Consider the following 16,851-nt stretch of genomic DNA (forward strand, 5'->3'; position numbering starts at 1 on the left):
TACTTGGAGTTATTGTCCATTTGGAAGACCCATTTGAAATGTTGCTTCAATTTATTCACATAATTTTCCTTCCTTATGATGCCATTTTCCTTCCTTATGAGGAGTATCTGGTAATCTGGTAATCAAAAGGTCGCTGGTTCAAACCCCACAGCCACCACCATTGTGTCCTTGAGCAAGGCACTTAACTCCAGGTTGCTCCGGGGGGATTGTCCCTGTAATAAGTGCACTGTAAGTCGCTTTGGATAAAAGCATCTGCCAAATGCATAAATGTAAATGTAATCTATTTTGTGAAGTGCACCAGTCCCTCCTGCAGGAAAGAACCCCCACAGGTTGATGCTGCCACCCCAATGCTTCATGGTTTGGATGGTTTTCTTCGGCTTGCAAGCCTCACCCTTGTTCCTCCAAACATAACGCTGGTCATTATGGCCAAACAGTTAAATATTTGTTTCATCAGACCAGAGGACATTTCTCCAAAAATCTTTCATGAGGATCTTTATCCCCATGTGTACTTGCAAACTGTAGTCTGTTTTTTATGGCAGTTTTGGAGCAGTGGCTTTTTCTTTGCGGAGCAGCCTTTCAGGTTCTCGTTTTACTGTGGATATAGATACTTTTCTACCTGTTTCTTCAAGCATCTTCACAAGGTCCTTTGCTGTTGATCTGGGATTGATTTGCACTTTTCACACCAAAATACGTTCATCTCTAGGAGACAGAATGCATCTCCTTCCTGGCTGCATGGTCCCATTGTGTTTATACTTGTGCACTATTGTTTGAACAGATGAACCTGGTACTTTCAGGCATTTGGAAATTGCTCTCAAGGATGAACCAGACTTGTGGAGGTCCATAATTGTTTTTCTGAGGTCTTGGCTGATTTCTGTTGATTTTCCCATGATATCAATCAAAGAGGCAATGAGTTTGAAGGTAGGCCTTAAAATACATCCACAGGTACACCTCGAATTCAGTACACCTCCTATCAGAAGCTAATTGGCTAATTGTCTAAAGGCTTGACATAATTTTCTGGAATTTTCCAAGCTGCTTAAAAGCACAGTTAACTTAATGTAAACTTCTGACCCACTGGAATTGTGATATAGCCAATTAAAAGTGAAACAATCTGTCTGTAAGCAATTGTTGGAAAAATGACTCTTGTTATGCACAAAGTAGACGTCCTAAATGACTTGCCAAAACTTTAGATTGCTAATATGAAATCTGTGAAGTGGTTACAAATGAGTTTTCATGTCTTCAGCCTAACTGTATAAAAACATCTGGCTTCAACTAGATAGATAGATAGATAGATAGATAGATAGATAGATAGATAGATAGATAGATAGATAGATAGATAGATAGATAGATAATCTGCTCAATCACTCATAAACAACTCTTTGGCTTAACTTGATTCAATCATGGACAGTGGTTTGTAATTTCAACTTCAAGTAGCAGGAACATAACTGAATCAATGAAACCCAACAAAATTAAACATGCCAAATAACTCTCCTAACTGCTAGCTAGGAGAGGAAATGTTAGCATGCTAAACACATGCTGCTGGGAACTATGTTATGGTTAGCACAGAAGTCGCTCAATGGATAAAGCAATATGTTGAAAACTCCAAATGTATTGGTCTTTAACCTAGGCTAAAGTCTTCAAAATCTAACATAACAAAACTCTAACAAGTGTCCCCCTTTATTTTCATCTTGCACAAAGACACATAAAAAACACTTATTTTTAACATTTACTCTTCCTGTTGAGTCTCGTGAAAGCTTGCTTGGAACTAGATATCCTCTGCAGTTTCAGTAAACAAAACAAAAGATATTGATGTTGTCCAAATGCAAATGGATTAAGTTACGCATACAAGGTACATGCTTTTTTGAGTAATATGAACATGGGAGGAAAAGTGACAATAGTGAAAGTTTTTTTAAGTGCAAGCATATGTCCACCCTGCTAGCACAGGTACACCACCCAGACATCTTTTTGGTGTGTTTACATATAAAAGACGCATTTTGTTTGGTCATCTGCAATCAATAGTTCTGTCTCGGATGTCAATAAGTCATTCAGCAGATGTCTCTGAGATGTAAATCTGATGTTTTTAAGATGTTTAGTAGATTTTCATTATATTACGATGCTTTCCAGATGAAAAGATCTAAAACAGACATATCTGAGATGTACGTGTGTTATCTGGGCAAGTTCTTAATCACTGTTTACGCACACTACAGCTTTACATTCTGCTCTTGCCATAGTGTACCACCTCCCCCTCCTCGCGCGCTGACGTCACGTGCCTGACTTGGCTTATTATTGCATTAACTATTTTCTGTAGTAGCAGCAGCACCACCAGTGAGTTTTTCTCGTGCCCACCAGACAAATACGAGCAAGAGGGAGGAGGGGTGAGGGACCATTAAGTCTTGGGCGACAGCGGTGGCAGAACGCGAAGAGATCATAAGGCAATAAACCATTGCACCAAAGATCTGACGCGTTGCGGAGAGAGAATGGATCTACCTGCCGTCGGGGAGCATGTCTTCGCGGTGGAGGGCATCGAGAAGAAGCGCCTACGGAAGGTAAAACTGGCGTAAACTAGAACTACCGTAAATGGTGCGAGGATATTTTTGTTGTTCTCATCCCCGATTTCATCGTTTTTCAGGGCAGACTCGAGTATCTGGTGAAGTGGCGAGGATGGGCAGCCAAGTAAGTCTTTATATGCTCCGTTTGTTGATACATTAACGGTTACTGCCGACCAATGTTGCTTGCGAAAATCTGGTTGTTACCCTACATGGCATTGGGCGCGCGCGTTTCTACGGATTCCATCACGAATTTACGCGCGTGAAGATCGTTTTTGGCCACGTAATGGTATTTTATTTACGCATTGATTTATTTACATATGGGTTTTGGGATTAAAATGAGTACTGCGATGGTACCATGATGGCCACGTCAGTGTATGTGCCAAAAATAACATTTGAATATTGGTTTTCGATTTTCGACGTTAAAAGTTTTGCTTATATAGGCCCATATATTTATTCGTATTTTTTTTTTAAACGCCAATGCTGTGTTTAACATGTTTACGATGTAGCTACTATTTGCACAATATCACAACAAGAGTTGGATAACTATTCCCTCCTTAATATTACAGATTTAACACATGGGAACCCGAGGAGAACATTCTGGATCCGCGGCTTCTCGTCGCTTTCCAAAACAGGTGAGATGGAGGACGAATTGCTGAACTTGTAGTGATGACCATATATGGTCATGGGAGGCGGGGCTAATTCCCTGCACAGTCACCGCCTGTCCTCTAGTGCTCTAGCTGAAGATTAATTGTAGCCCCATGGGTCATGTCTGACTCCTACAAAGACTTTCTTGATGCTTGCCTGGAAACACCCCATTGCTATTACTACCATAAGCCATACGGAATGGATGTAGCATAGTAAACTGACTAATGAATGTTTACATCAACTCTGATTACAGTTCTAGGGAACTAGGCATCCTCAGAGGAACATGCATAGAAATTAGACACACTTTGAAACTACTTTGCTCATAAAGCATTGTTTTTGTAGATATAACCTCTTATATATAATATACAGCAGTAGCAGTGTGCTCACAAGTGCAAATGGCTCCTAAACTAATGTTTATGATCAAATCCACTCTAAAAGGGGCATTTTGATATTCACACACTCCTCAGAGCTTACTGTTCTATTCAGAAGATGGAAGTCGAATAACTATCAATGCATTACAGAACTTCTTGGAAAAGAATTCAATTGCAGATTTCGCAAGATGTTTGTTTCTGGAAGTTGCAGGCTATACAGTGTCATGTTACCCATTGCACTCTGTGTTGTAACCAGGTGATCAAAGAGATAAGCTGAGCCTTGTTGTACGTCAGTTGTGTAATGTTGGAGACGTGAGTAATGGTTCTTCAGAATTGTTCTTCTGATTTTGAGGAATATTCTGGGTTCAATACAAGTTAAGCTCAATCAACAGCATTTGTGACATAATGTTGATACCACAAAAATAATTTTAGACTTGGTTTTAAAAAACAAAAAGATCAAAAATTGCGGTTATAGTGAGGCTCTTATAATGGAAGTGAATGGGACCAGTTGTTTGGAGGGTATAAAGTCAGAAATGTGAAGCTTGTAATTTTATAAAAAATTTTATTTCTTTATTTTTTTTACATTATGTCTTCTGTTAAAGCTTGTGTACACTCAAATAAATATTTTAATATTTAAGCATTTTAATTTCATAACAAAATTCCATCGAATGTAATCAATGGAATCTCAATTATTAATCTAATGTTAATGTTCCATTTGATGGAATTTTGTAATGAAATCCAAATGCGTAAATCCTTAAAATATGCTAATATATGTGTTTTGAGTGTATTATTTGAGCTTTTTTTCTGCTCATATTAGAGTTTGAGTTTTAGGGTTTACGGCCTTATGAGGGCTTACGTCGTCGTGGCAACAAAGTTGTAAAATTGCCTATAACTTTACACAGAAAAGGTTAGTAAGCGATTTTTATCACGGTAAAATCATGTTAACACACACATTGTTGATGCCTTGTGGCTATACTTTTGAAACAGTGAGTATTTTAATGTTTACAGATTGGCCCCCATTCAATTCCATTGTAAGTGCCTCACTGTAACCCAGATTTTGTGCATTATTTAAAGAAAAGGAAGTACAAGTCGAAATTATTTTTTGTGATCTGTTTTGTGTCAGCATTACGCCACAAATGATGTCAGTTGAGCTTAACTTGTATTGAACCTGGAATATTTCTTTAATGAAAGTTTCCTCGCAGCATTTGAGGAAATAGGAGTGGCATAAGTGTAGTGGTGGTGTAGTGGGCTAAAGCACTGAACTGGTAAGCAGAAGGTTGTTGGTTTGATCCCCACAGCCACCACCATTGTGTCCTTGAGCAAGGCACTTAACTCCAGGTTGCTCCGGGGGGATTGTCCCTGTAATAAGTGCACTGTAAGTCGCTTTGGATAAAAGCGTCTGCCAAATGTGTAAATGTAAATGCATTTGAACACTCCACTTGTGACTTTGATCAATTGTTAATATAATCTATAGCTTTGAGAATGTCCAATATATATATATATATATATATATATATATATATATATATATATATATATATATATATATATATAGCAAATTTAATTGTATATTATCATGCTTTGTGTCAAATTTAAAGTCTAACCATGAGTACTGAAAACTGTAGATTTTATATATTTTTGTGCATTATTTTCAGAGAGAGACAAGAGCAGTTGGTGGGATATCGCAAAAGAGGGCCGAAACCCAAGCACACCCTGGTCCAGGTACATCATACATTTATAGATTTTATATTATTGTGTTTTTAGCCTAGCGGCCAGTGCCTAAGTTGATAGTATTTTGCCAGAGGTTATTCTTGTGCACGGGAGTACTTCTACTTTATTATGAATCAATAATTATGTGTGCCGAAGGCTCCTTTCTGTCTGCATGTCGCTTAATGTACTGAGGTTTTATTTGACTGTGTGCCATAGACAAATCATTAATGATGACTGTAATGGACTTCTATTGTTGATTTCACAATTTTTCACCATAAATCCTATCTGTAGATTGACAACACATTTTCAGCTCTAGAGTAAAGCTAAACGTGTCGTAAAATAATTAACACATGATAGACTTTCAGTTAATTGAAGTTGTTAATAGATCAACTCTTTTTGTTGTTGTTCCAGCTTCCTGCCTTTGCTCGCAGATCTAGCATCCTGGGTGGTCTACATGACACATTATTGGACGAGGAGAACCAGCTCAAAGTGGACTCACTTCAGATCCACAGGCAACGGCCGCAGCACTACCAGCTGAACAGTAAAAAACACCATCAGTACCTACCCAGCTGTAAGGAGATAACAGCAGAAGCACACATCCGTGGGAAAAAGAAACACTTCTACCAGCTTAACAGCAAAAAGCATCATCATTTCCAGCCAGACCCTAAGATGTATGACACACCACTCACAGGACCCAAAGAGGCCAAGGGTCAAGACCCTGCCAACAAAGGTTGGAACCTCCCTCCAGCCCTGCAACAGAAGTGGATACGGAACAAAGACTCAGGCTGCCTGAGCAAAGTGAAGGATCTGTCTGTTGAGCTTAAAGGACTGCCGGATAATGCTAACAAAGCAGAGCGGGCACTTAAGACGAGTTCTAAAGAGTCTGCGCTTCCGAATGGCATTGGCAGTAAGATGAAAATAATCAAGAATAAAAACAAAAACGGCCGAATCGTCATCGTGATGAGCAAATACATGGACAATGGTGTGCATTCATCGAGAGTCAAAAACAGGAACACTTCTGGAGTGGAAAAAGCACAACACAAAGACGAATCTTTGAAGAGTAATACACACAATCTGTCTGATGGTGCCACAGTGGGCCATAAGAATGGTCCTATTAAGGACAACAGCAACGTTTCTCCTACTAGTGAGCATTTTCATATAGAGGCCCAGGAAACGTGTGAACTTCCAAAAGTTATGCCTATGCAGGCTGAACAAAAAGTGGACATGGGAACCGATCAGATGGAAATAACTAAAGGTCAACCGAACTCCATGACAGCGGAGAAGGCTGCGCCATCCCACACGGACACCAAACTCGGTCACCGTAAGAGGAACCTTTCGGACCCCAGTGAGGACGTTAGAGATTGTAAGCAGTTCCTCAGTCAGAGGAGCACCAGCGCACCAAGTATAGTTTTCTCTTCGCCTCAGACAGAACCCATAAACTTGCATTACAGAGACTGGCAAACCAGCAGAATCAATAGTTATGACTTAACCGACACAATTCTCGAAGAGCCCATTGACTTAAGCTGTGGTCCGACAAGAACTCCAAAACAGTTTCCTACAGATGTTCCTTCTGCAATTGAGAAGGTTTCAGAAAGCTCTAAGGAGGTGGAGAACAAAGACAACCATATTAAACCATTTGTAGGGAACGTTATCATCACGGACATCACCACAAATTGCTTAACCGTGACCTTTAAGGAATACGTTCCAGGACAATAACATATTTAAATATACTGGATTGCCATTTGATCATTAGATGAGCCAGCTCAAAAGCACTGTTCATAGCCATTCCTGAGACATATTTACATGTTTATTAAAGCAAATAAACCATTTATATAAATAATTGACATATAAGCAAACTGTATATGTTGGGTTTATTTGTTTATATGCCAATGTATATGGTATATAATGTGTTTGCATAAAATTGAGACAGTCGGTAGTTTCAGGGTAATTTACTGGAAAGTGAATTCGAAGGCACATATTTGTACAGTGTAAAATACAGTGTATAAAGCTTTGAATGTGTTCCTACCCGAGGACATATCAGCCTAACGGAGAGAGCACACTGGTGAAACTGAAGAATTCACCAAAGCTTAATGGAAGAATTCAGGCTTCATAAAGTTAAGCTCAGACAGCATTTGTAGCAATGTTGACTACCACAAATCTACTTTGAATCGTCCCTCCTTTTCTTGAAAAAAAGCAAAAATCGTGGTTGCAGTGAGGCACTTACAATGAAGGTGAATGGGGCAAATTTTTGGAGGATTTCAGGCATAAAGGTGCATACATTGTTTTTGTCTTGTGTAATATTTGAGCTGTAAAGTTGTTTAAATTGTCGGCCATTTTTAAGGATTTACGGCATCATGGTAATGAAGAAGTAAAACGGTACACAGAAACAACACTCATATTGTTTACGTCTTGTGGCTGTACTTTTAAAACAGCCAGTATAAGTGTTTACGGATTGGCAAACGCATTCACTTCCATTTTATGTGCCTCAATGTAACCCAGATTTTTTTTCTAATTTTTAAAGAAAAGGAGGGACTAGTCAAAATCAATTTTTGTGGTTATCAACATTATGCCACAAATGCTGTCGATTGAGCTTAAATTGTTTTGAACCCAGAAAGTTCCTTTAATGTTAAATGCACTTACCCACAACTTTCAATGTACATGACAATAAGGTAGATTGATTAAAAAGCACATTTTGAGTCAACATACCTTTAGTCACATTTTACAAATGTATGGACCGAATTATTCCTCCATTGTTCGGGATTTCAGACATTTTCCGTACACATATCCGAGATCTATTAATCTGGAGTTGCGACGAAAGGTGTCATCAGAAATATATATGAATGTACCTAAAACAAGTATTTTTGGATATTAGCATAACAGATTTTGTTTGGCTGTTTTTGAATAATGAAAACGTTTACTTGACTGGATAAAGCTGTTGACCTGTGAGGTCAGCCTTGTCTTCCTTGTGCAATGCTAGATAAACAACTGGATTGTTTGATGTTTCCTACCCGTGAGAGGTTTAAGTTGCACTTTATCATCTCCTGGATATGTTTTGATATTGAACTCAGTAAAAAGCCAACAAAGGTTACGCCTTATGCGGAATGGTTCAATAATAGTAGTGTGACATCATAAAATGAAAACCGTTTAAAACGTGTAAGGATTAACACTTACATTGGACAGTGTCATATAGCTTTAGTATATTCTGGAGTCTGAATTTGATGTTAATGCAAGATACACGCTGAGATCTGTGTGATGTACAAATGACACAATAATGCATCAAGGTTAAAGCTATTTTACATACGTAATGTGTGCATTTTATGGGTTAAAAACTGTCATTGAAAATGTATCTCAAATCCATATTAAACTCTGTTGGATAATAATAAAAAAGAGAAATATTTGTTTTATAATTTATGATGAGTGCTTCAATATTTCAGATGTTTTTTTGCATTCAGAGAAAGAAAACTGCAAGCATCCTAAACATTTGGCTAATTAAAATGATTGTTAAGGGTTCAATACAAGTTAAGCTCATCATATTGATTAACACAATAATGAATTTTGACTCGCCCCTCCTTTTCTTAAAAAAACCCATCTGGGTTCCAGTGAGGCGCTTTCAATGGAAGTCAATGGGGCCAATCCGTAAACGTTAAAATACTCAGTTTCCAAAGCAAAGCTACAAGACATCAAAATATGCTAACATGATTTTATTGTGATAAAATCTCTAACTAACCGTTTCTGTTTAATGTTATAGTCAATTTTGCATCTTTGTAGCCATGAAGATGTAGTCAACAAACCCTAATACCCTAAAACGACTGTAAAAATGTCAATTTAAACAACTTAAACGCTCAAATAACACCTGATTTTTAACAGAAGAATGAATGTAAGTGCTTTTGTAAAATTATAAGCTTCACATTTCTGCTTTTATACACTCCAAAAAATTGGCCCCATTCACTTCCATTGTAAGTGCCTCACTGTAACCTACATTTTTGCTTTTTTTTTTTTAAGAAAAGAAGGAACGAGTTGAACTTATTTTTGGTGGTAATCAACATTATGCCACAAATGCTGTTGATTGAGCTTAACTTGTGTTGTGTCCAGTTGTGACTCGAATTTTAGCAATGCTGCCTTCTTGGTGCAGAACCATGTTCAATGAAATCAATAAACTGATTGAGCTCTTTTTATAAATGGAAATACAGTACTACCGTATATCTATAGTGTTGAAAGTTAGTAATCTAATATACAGGTCTATATGTGGGTCATCTGTCTGAGTCGGGCAGCCAAGTCTTATTACAACATCATGAAGATCTTTAAAAGAGCAGGTGTTCATGATTTCAACATGGTGGGAATCAATCAGTCACAACAAACAGCTGTCACACTTCTGCCCTAACAATAAATGATCATTCACTGTTTTTACAGAATGAAAACCCCCTTCCCAGAAATATTGCTTGTGCTGCTTTATCATTGCTATTGATGTAGCCTATCTGTAACTTATCTTTCCTAGCTAGAGTTAGGAATAGAGTCAAGTTTAACTTGAAAAGATTAACATGACATCATCGACAACATGTAACCTGAGATCAGATACTTTATACACAATCAGTTGATGTCATATTATTTATACTATCAGGACTTCACATGCCAAATAAATAAACTATCAGGTATAATAATGCCTGCTGAGTGGTTGTTTAGAATTGATCTTCCAGCGATTATTTAATTGGACCAATAAACGCCAGAGAAACAAATAAGATCATTCATTTTCATCTTGTCGACGTAAAAAATAAACAAATAAACAAACTTTCAATGTTTCCTTTTTGCTCGTAAAGGCGTATTTTCCTCTATTTGTTGCTTCTCTTTATTTGAGCTTTCATTAAAAAAAGGCCATAATAATAATAATATGATAATAATAATTATAACGATAATGATAATAATAATGATAATAACAACGATAATGATGATAATAATAATTAGAATTATAACGATAATGATATAATAATAATAATGATAATAATAATAATGATAATAATAATTACAACGATAATGATGATGATAATAATAATAATGATAATAATAATTATAATAATTATAACGATAATGATATAATAATAATAATAATGATAATAATAATTGTAACGATAATGATATAATAATAATAATGATAATAAAATTATAACGATAATGATATAATAATAATAATAATGATAATAATAATTATAATAATTATAACGATAATGATATAATAATAATAATAATGATAATAATAATTGTAACGATAATGATATAATAATAATAATGATAATAAAATTATAACGATAATGATATAATAATAATAATAATGATAATAATAATTATAATAATTATAACGATAATGATATAATAATAATAATAATTATTATAATAATTATAACGATAATGATATAATAATAATAATAATAATTATAATAATTATAACGATAATGATATAATAATTATAATAATTATAATAATTATAACGATAATGATATAATAATAATAATGATAATAATATTTATAATAATTATAAAAATTATAACGATAATGATGATAATAATAATAATGATCATAATTATGATAATGATAATAATAATAATAACAACGATAATAATGATAATAATAATAATAATGCTAATAAAATTATAACGATAATGATATAATAATAATAATTATAATAATTATAACGATAATGATATAATAATAATAATAATAATAATAATAATAATAATAATAATAATAATGATTATGATCATTCGTTACTAATTTGAGTCTTTAGAGGCTCTGTGGAATTAACCACTTACAACACAAGCACTTGATGTAGCTTTATCCAATTTCCGGTGTTTATTTGTTGTGTTATTTATATGGGATTAAATCTGTATTGTCTCGACTCCATTGCGGCTGTTTTATTTTTGATTCAGTGAACCCAAATGTGTGTTTCACTCTGTGATCACTCAAATAAAATGGGCCAGTTTGGATTGAACAAATTGTAAATTAATATATAAATAATTAATTCCATTCCATCGCTTTTTCTATCCTAAATCTATTTCCGCCCTATTATAATTGATAAAATCAACCAATTATTTAACCACTGTTTGTGTTTTATTTGTCATAAAATATATTTGTTTAGTTTTTCCGATAAAAATGTTGGCTTGATTAGACAAAAAAATACGATTTCTCCTTAAAAACCCAGGGGTAAAAACGAAAGTCACGACTGCTTGTTTATATTCGTCAAAACAACAACAATAATAATTTGAAACCAAGAAAATTCTGAATTAATCGAATCGAAACAAATAATCAATTAACGGAACAATCGAATGAATCCCTCAAATTAAAAAAGATTAGTGATATCAGATCATGTCCAATCATCACATGGGTGGGAACATATTATATATATTAGAAATACTTTTTTTTTTTTTTGGAAAAACATGGTTTGATGGCCAAGCGAAAAAATTATAGATTAAAAACAATCAAGTTTTTGATTCCGACGTAAGGATGTGTTATTTGATAACATAATTATAATTATTATTATTGTTGATAATTATCGTATTTCTTATATTTTTGTTGTTGTTGAAGTAGAAAGAAAGAAAGAAAGGCATTAACACAAGCGAAAATATTTCAGGAAAAGTATTATATCTTTAAAATCTATATTTTAAAAAGACTAAAAATAACTTTTATAGTTTGTGTAATATTTGTGAGTGGACAATTGACCTATAGATTTTATTTGGTTGACACTAGGGAGATTAGGAGAGGTATAGAGAAAAATATCGATACTCTGCCGCTAAATACGGATTTTTTATTATTATTGTTATTTTGGGTTTATTGTTTAGTTGTTTATTTTATCATATTCAAATAGCCTATTTTTGCATTTAAAAAAACAGCGTTAGGTGCGTTTAATAAAATGTAGGCTATTGGCTCCAAACGTTTCTTTAAATACGTTATTTGTGCGGGACGACGTCACATGGTGGGACAGATTCGAGATGACCCGTAGCTTTCCACCGCGTGCAACACCTGCTGTCTCGTGCCACTCACGGGATCTCTGCACATTTTCACATTGAGCGATCAAATAACTTTTCCCAGATATTGTCACGATTGCGTGCATACGCGACTGAAAGTGTATTTATCGATATATACGTCCTTTGAGACAAGAACACGAGGTAAAACACTAAACATTTCCGAACAGTTTCTAAATGTGTTCGTTTTTCCTCTATGACTCCACGACGATTTTGACTCCTCCCTCCCCGAGCGTCTGCAGTGCCATGGTAACAGTTTAGAACGTGATGACGTCTCTTCGGAGAGAGTATTATGGGCTACAGAGGATCATTCAGGCTGAGAGGGCTGTGGAAAAAAATAGCTGCGAGGGTAGAAGTAAACATGGAGCTCTCAGCCGTCGGGGAGAGGGTCTTCGCCGCCGAATCCATCATTAAACGTCGCATTAGGAGGGTAAGTGTTCCTTCCGATGGTCTCGTTCCGTTAATGGCAGCTGGTTGTATGTTTATGCCTGCTGAAGTGATATTCTATACGATATAGGTTAGCTTAGCAGCGTTAGCTTGCCAATTTGAGCCTGTCTGCGCTTTCATTTACAGGGACGGATGGAGTATCTGGTCAAATGGAAAGGCTGGTCTCAAAAGTGAGTGGAAATGACACCAAAACGGTAGAGATTGTAACGGAAGATGCCGTTACAGGCCCGTTGAATGTTAGCACGGCTGCAGACAGGCACTGTGTAACGGGGCTCCTGTGAATGTAGGCCAGTGATGGTTCAAAAAGCTTATTTTTTTAGCATGATTAAAAAAATGCTTTTCATTACATAATCGTTGTACATACATACATACATACATACATACATACATACATACATACATACATACATGCATGCATTTATATTATAATTAATGGCTGTTATACATGCATATTTACTCAATTGAAATGCATAATAATATCTGATACTTCAAATGGAAACGCAAAAAAAAAAAAAAAAATGTATTCTTAATGTTGTCCCCACTGTTTGTGTTCATTGTCCGTTATGAGTTGCTAATAACTGAGCTTGCAATTATTGGTGCAGATACAGCACTTGGGAACCAGAGGAAAATATTCTAGATGAGCGCCTATTCGCGGCTTTTGAAGAGAGGTTTGTGTGTCTCCGTTATTTCTGTAAAATGCTGCAATTAACGAACTAATACGCTGTTTTGGTTGTTTTATTAAAACATCTGTGTGCCCTGTTTATTCTCCGACTGCTTTGTAATATTTCCTTTTGTATTTAAGAGAGCGTGAGAGGGAACTATTCGGGCCAAAAAAGAGGGGACCCAAACCAGAAACATTCTTGTTAAAGGTGAGCGAATATGTTTTGTACATGTGTATAGTAAAAATAAATAGTAATATAAGATACATTAATGAAGTCAGCTAAAATGGGACACTTTTTTGTTAATCGTCATTAATGGGCATAATACCAAATCATGTTTCTTCTTGTTATTTCAGGTTTCCTTTATAATGTATAGGCCTATATATACATTGTGTCATAAATATGTTCTTCTTCCACAGCAATTAACTTGTCAAATGTCTCCTCAAAAGACAACCGTTATCATGTAAAATGGGCTGCTTTATCAGGTTAAATGAACTAGAAAATGTAAATATTAACATGGCAATGAATCTTTCTTTTCTCACTTCTTGTCATTATGTCTGGTAAAATAAAAGGGGGGGTAGATGGATTATGATGTTGTAGACATGTATGATTTTGTTGATGAGTAATATAAAATATTGTTGAGATGAGCTGTAACAAAAACGCATTTAACCTCTATTTTGCATTTAAAGTCTATTTGGAAAGTGACCCATTTTATCTAGCACCTTCAGGTAAAATGGGCCTCCACACGAAATGGCATTTTCCTTTTAAATCAAAAATTGTATTTCATTAACACTTAATATGTCCTGTAACTTGAGTATTTCTATATACTTGCAGAGCCTATTACTTGAGAGTAAAGTTTGATTTGCCACAGTCTCCCTTTGAAGTCTTGCCCCGCCCACCTTAGCAGCCTTAATCCAATTAATTCACTTTTAACAGATGCCACTGTGGCAACAGATCACACCATTAGATTTTTTTATAGGGGGTTATTATGAAAAAGTAGACGTGCTCAAAAATTAAATGGCCCATTTTAGCTGATATCACCCTATTATTTCAATGTATTAGTAATTATTTGTATTTATTTAGCTTTTTGTAATTTTAGATGTTGAAAAGATTGTGCTTAGTTAAAAAATAAATATATTCTTTATGTTTTTAGGCTAAAACTAAAGGCAGAAACTACGAGTTGAGAGAGATTTCTCAAGGGATTCAGGTGTCGTTTCCGGTCACAGAGCCGGTTGTGACGCCTAGAGCACGTGAGGGACTACGGACAGTCGTGCCAACCATTTTTCCACCGAGCACCGTTAATAGAGGCGAAAGTGTTCGCGTCCGACCTCCAGACCCCGAGAGAAACTCGCTGTCGTCGGCAGCAGCACAACGCCATTTGGATTTTGCCAATTCGCCGAAAAAGCGAGGACCAAAACCAAAATTGCGTCCCATCGTGGGTCTAACTGGAGGTTCATCTACTGGAAGCGTTAAAAGAAAAGCAGATGTACCGTTGTCTTACAGGCATTACAAAACGGAGAGATCGGGAGAGGCATCTAACAGTGACATTATGCGTGTATCGCAGAAGTTTCAAGCGGAATCGAGCAATGTTAAAAAGCAAATGGGAAGTAGGTCGGGTGATAATTTCACATTTGGTGGCAACATCATGAATTCAGGGGTTGATATTTTGCGTCATCGATCGAAGGACCGCTTTAGTGGGACCATACATCATAAACCCAAGATAAAACGACCTAAAAGTAATTTATTTCGACCCGATCAAACCAGGGAGCAACTGCCTTTGAGTTTTGTGGACGAAACAGACGAGTCATGGTTGCCCTGTTTGAAGAACATGGAGAAAATCATCGTTACTGATATAACAAATAAGTCTTTGACTGTGACCATTAAAGAGAGTTCAACTGACAAAGGTTTCTTCAAAGAAAACAGATGATGCCATTTTACTTTTTGTATAAGTGAATTATTGTACTCCAAATAGAAACAGCCAACATATAGAAATAATTTCTAGTCTGTAACTGTACATTTAAGTCTTTCAATCATGTACAAAATGCATATATATATATAAATATATTAGATACCACATATATAGATATACCATACATATAAATATATATATGCCATATACTGTATATAGATATACCATATATTTATTTATACCATATATACTGTATATAGAGATATATAGATGTACCATATAGATTTATATATATGGTATAGCTATATATATATTTGTATATGGTATATCTCTATATACAGTATATGGTATAAATATATATATATATATATATATATATATATATATATACACACACACACCATATAGAGATATATATACCATATATACTGTATATAGAGATATATAGATATACCATATAGATTTATATATATGGTATAGCTATATATATATTTGTATATGGTATATCTCTATATACAGTATATGGTGTGTGTATATATATATATATATATATATATATATATATATATATACACACCATATAGAGATATATATACCATATGTACTGTATATAGAGATATATATATAGATATAACATAGATATACCATAGAGAGTTAGATAGGTATACCATATATAGATAGATAGATATACCATATAGATTTATAAATATATGGTATATATATATATATATTTGTATATGGTGTATCTATATATCTATATACAGTATATGATGCATATATATTTCTATGTATGGTATCTCTATATACACTATATATATATATTAGTCTGTTTAGCTTTCATTTTCACTCATATTTTCTATGAAAATGAAGTTTATTTTTCTATTTCCCAGATTTAATGTAATTATACACCAGTTGATACGATCTTTCCTTTTTTTTGTTGCCGTTTTCAGCTTTATAATGAATGTATATGTAGATGCTGTTAACACATTAACATACCAAATGCACCTTTTTAGACGACATATAGTCCCTCTTTTATGAATATATTCGTTATGTGTTGTTTTAAAAATGTTTTGGTCACATTTTGTGTATGTTTTGTCTAAAGAAAAGTCTGTATCAAAGCACAACCTTTAAAAAAAGAAAATGGAAATTAGCTACATGAGGCCTTATTTTTTAAGGCACCAGCATTTAAGATTTAGGAACTTATTTCGTTTTTTAATTAACATAAATTTGATGAATTTCCCTGTATAAAAAATAATAATTCTGTAAGAAATGGTCGATAAAGGTACAGAAATGTGTTCTTTAAAATTATTATAAATGAATGTACATTATATTTACCTACTAATTAAACTCTTTAGAGTAAGTGTTCAGAGTTTGACAGAGATGTGTATCAAAGTCTAAAATCTATAAAAATAAAATTTATTTTAGCTTTATTTTTGGAGCCTTTTTTTCATTATTGAGGATAAACCTATTTACACAATAATTGAAAATATGAAATTGCCCAAAAGCAAATAAATAGACTGATTTTCATCCATGAACAACGTGTCCCGGGATGTT

At 34.6% G+C, this 16,851-nt stretch overlaps 2 protein-coding genes across 2 annotated transcripts; both read left to right on the top strand.

Moving 5' to 3' along the window:
• Nucleotides 1-2,328: 2,328 nt before the first annotated feature.
• On the top strand, nucleotides 2,329-8,654 carry cbx4 (chromobox homolog 4 (Pc class homolog, Drosophila)). The gene is made up of 5 exons (XM_052139701.1): nucleotides 2,329-2,543; nucleotides 2,627-2,670; nucleotides 3,113-3,178; nucleotides 5,218-5,284; nucleotides 5,684-8,654. The coding sequence occupies exons 1-5, from the start codon at nucleotides 2,475-2,477 to the stop codon at nucleotides 6,986-6,988; spliced, it is 1,551 nt and encodes a 516-aa protein (XP_051995661.1). The 5' UTR covers nucleotides 2,329-2,474; the 3' UTR covers nucleotides 6,989-8,654.
• Nucleotides 8,655-12,585: 3,931 nt separating this feature from the next.
• On the top strand, nucleotides 12,586-15,519 carry LOC127653122 (chromobox protein homolog 8-like). Its single transcript, XM_052139658.1, has 5 exons — nucleotides 12,586-12,712; nucleotides 12,856-12,899; nucleotides 13,332-13,397; nucleotides 13,532-13,598; nucleotides 14,542-15,519. Exons 1-5 carry the CDS (start codon nucleotides 12,644-12,646, stop codon nucleotides 15,313-15,315), a joined length of 1,020 nt encoding a protein of 339 aa, XP_051995618.1. The 5' UTR covers nucleotides 12,586-12,643; the 3' UTR covers nucleotides 15,316-15,519.
• Nucleotides 15,520-16,851: the final 1,332 nt, after the last annotated feature.

This window comes from Xyrauchen texanus, chromosome 12, assembly GCF_025860055.1.
Source record: "Xyrauchen texanus isolate HMW12.3.18 chromosome 12, RBS_HiC_50CHRs, whole genome shotgun sequence".
Lineage (NCBI taxonomy): Eukaryota > Metazoa > Chordata > Actinopteri > Cypriniformes > Catostomidae > Xyrauchen > Xyrauchen texanus.

Coding starts and splice junctions, on each gene's coding strand:
- LOC127653122 (XM_052139658.1), top strand. CDS start 12,644: ATGGAGCTCTCAGCCGTCGGGGAGAGGGTCTTCGCCGCCGAATCCATC. Junction 12,900..13,331: donor TGGAAAGGCTGGTCTCAAAA/GTGAGTGGAAAT, acceptor TTATTGGTGCAG/ATACAGCACTTGGGAACCAG. Junction 13,599..14,541: donor CAGAAACATTCTTGTTAAAG/GTGAGCGAATAT, acceptor TTATGTTTTTAG/GCTAAAACTAAAGGCAGAAA.
- cbx4 (XM_052139701.1), top strand. CDS start 2,475: ATGGATCTACCTGCCGTCGGGGAGCATGTCTTCGCGGTGGAGGGCATC. Junction 2,671..3,112: donor TGGCGAGGATGGGCAGCCAA/GTAAGTCTTTAT, acceptor TTAATATTACAG/ATTTAACACATGGGAACCCG. Junction 3,179..5,217: donor CTCGTCGCTTTCCAAAACAG/GTGAGATGGAGG, acceptor CATTATTTTCAG/AGAGAGACAAGAGCAGTTGG.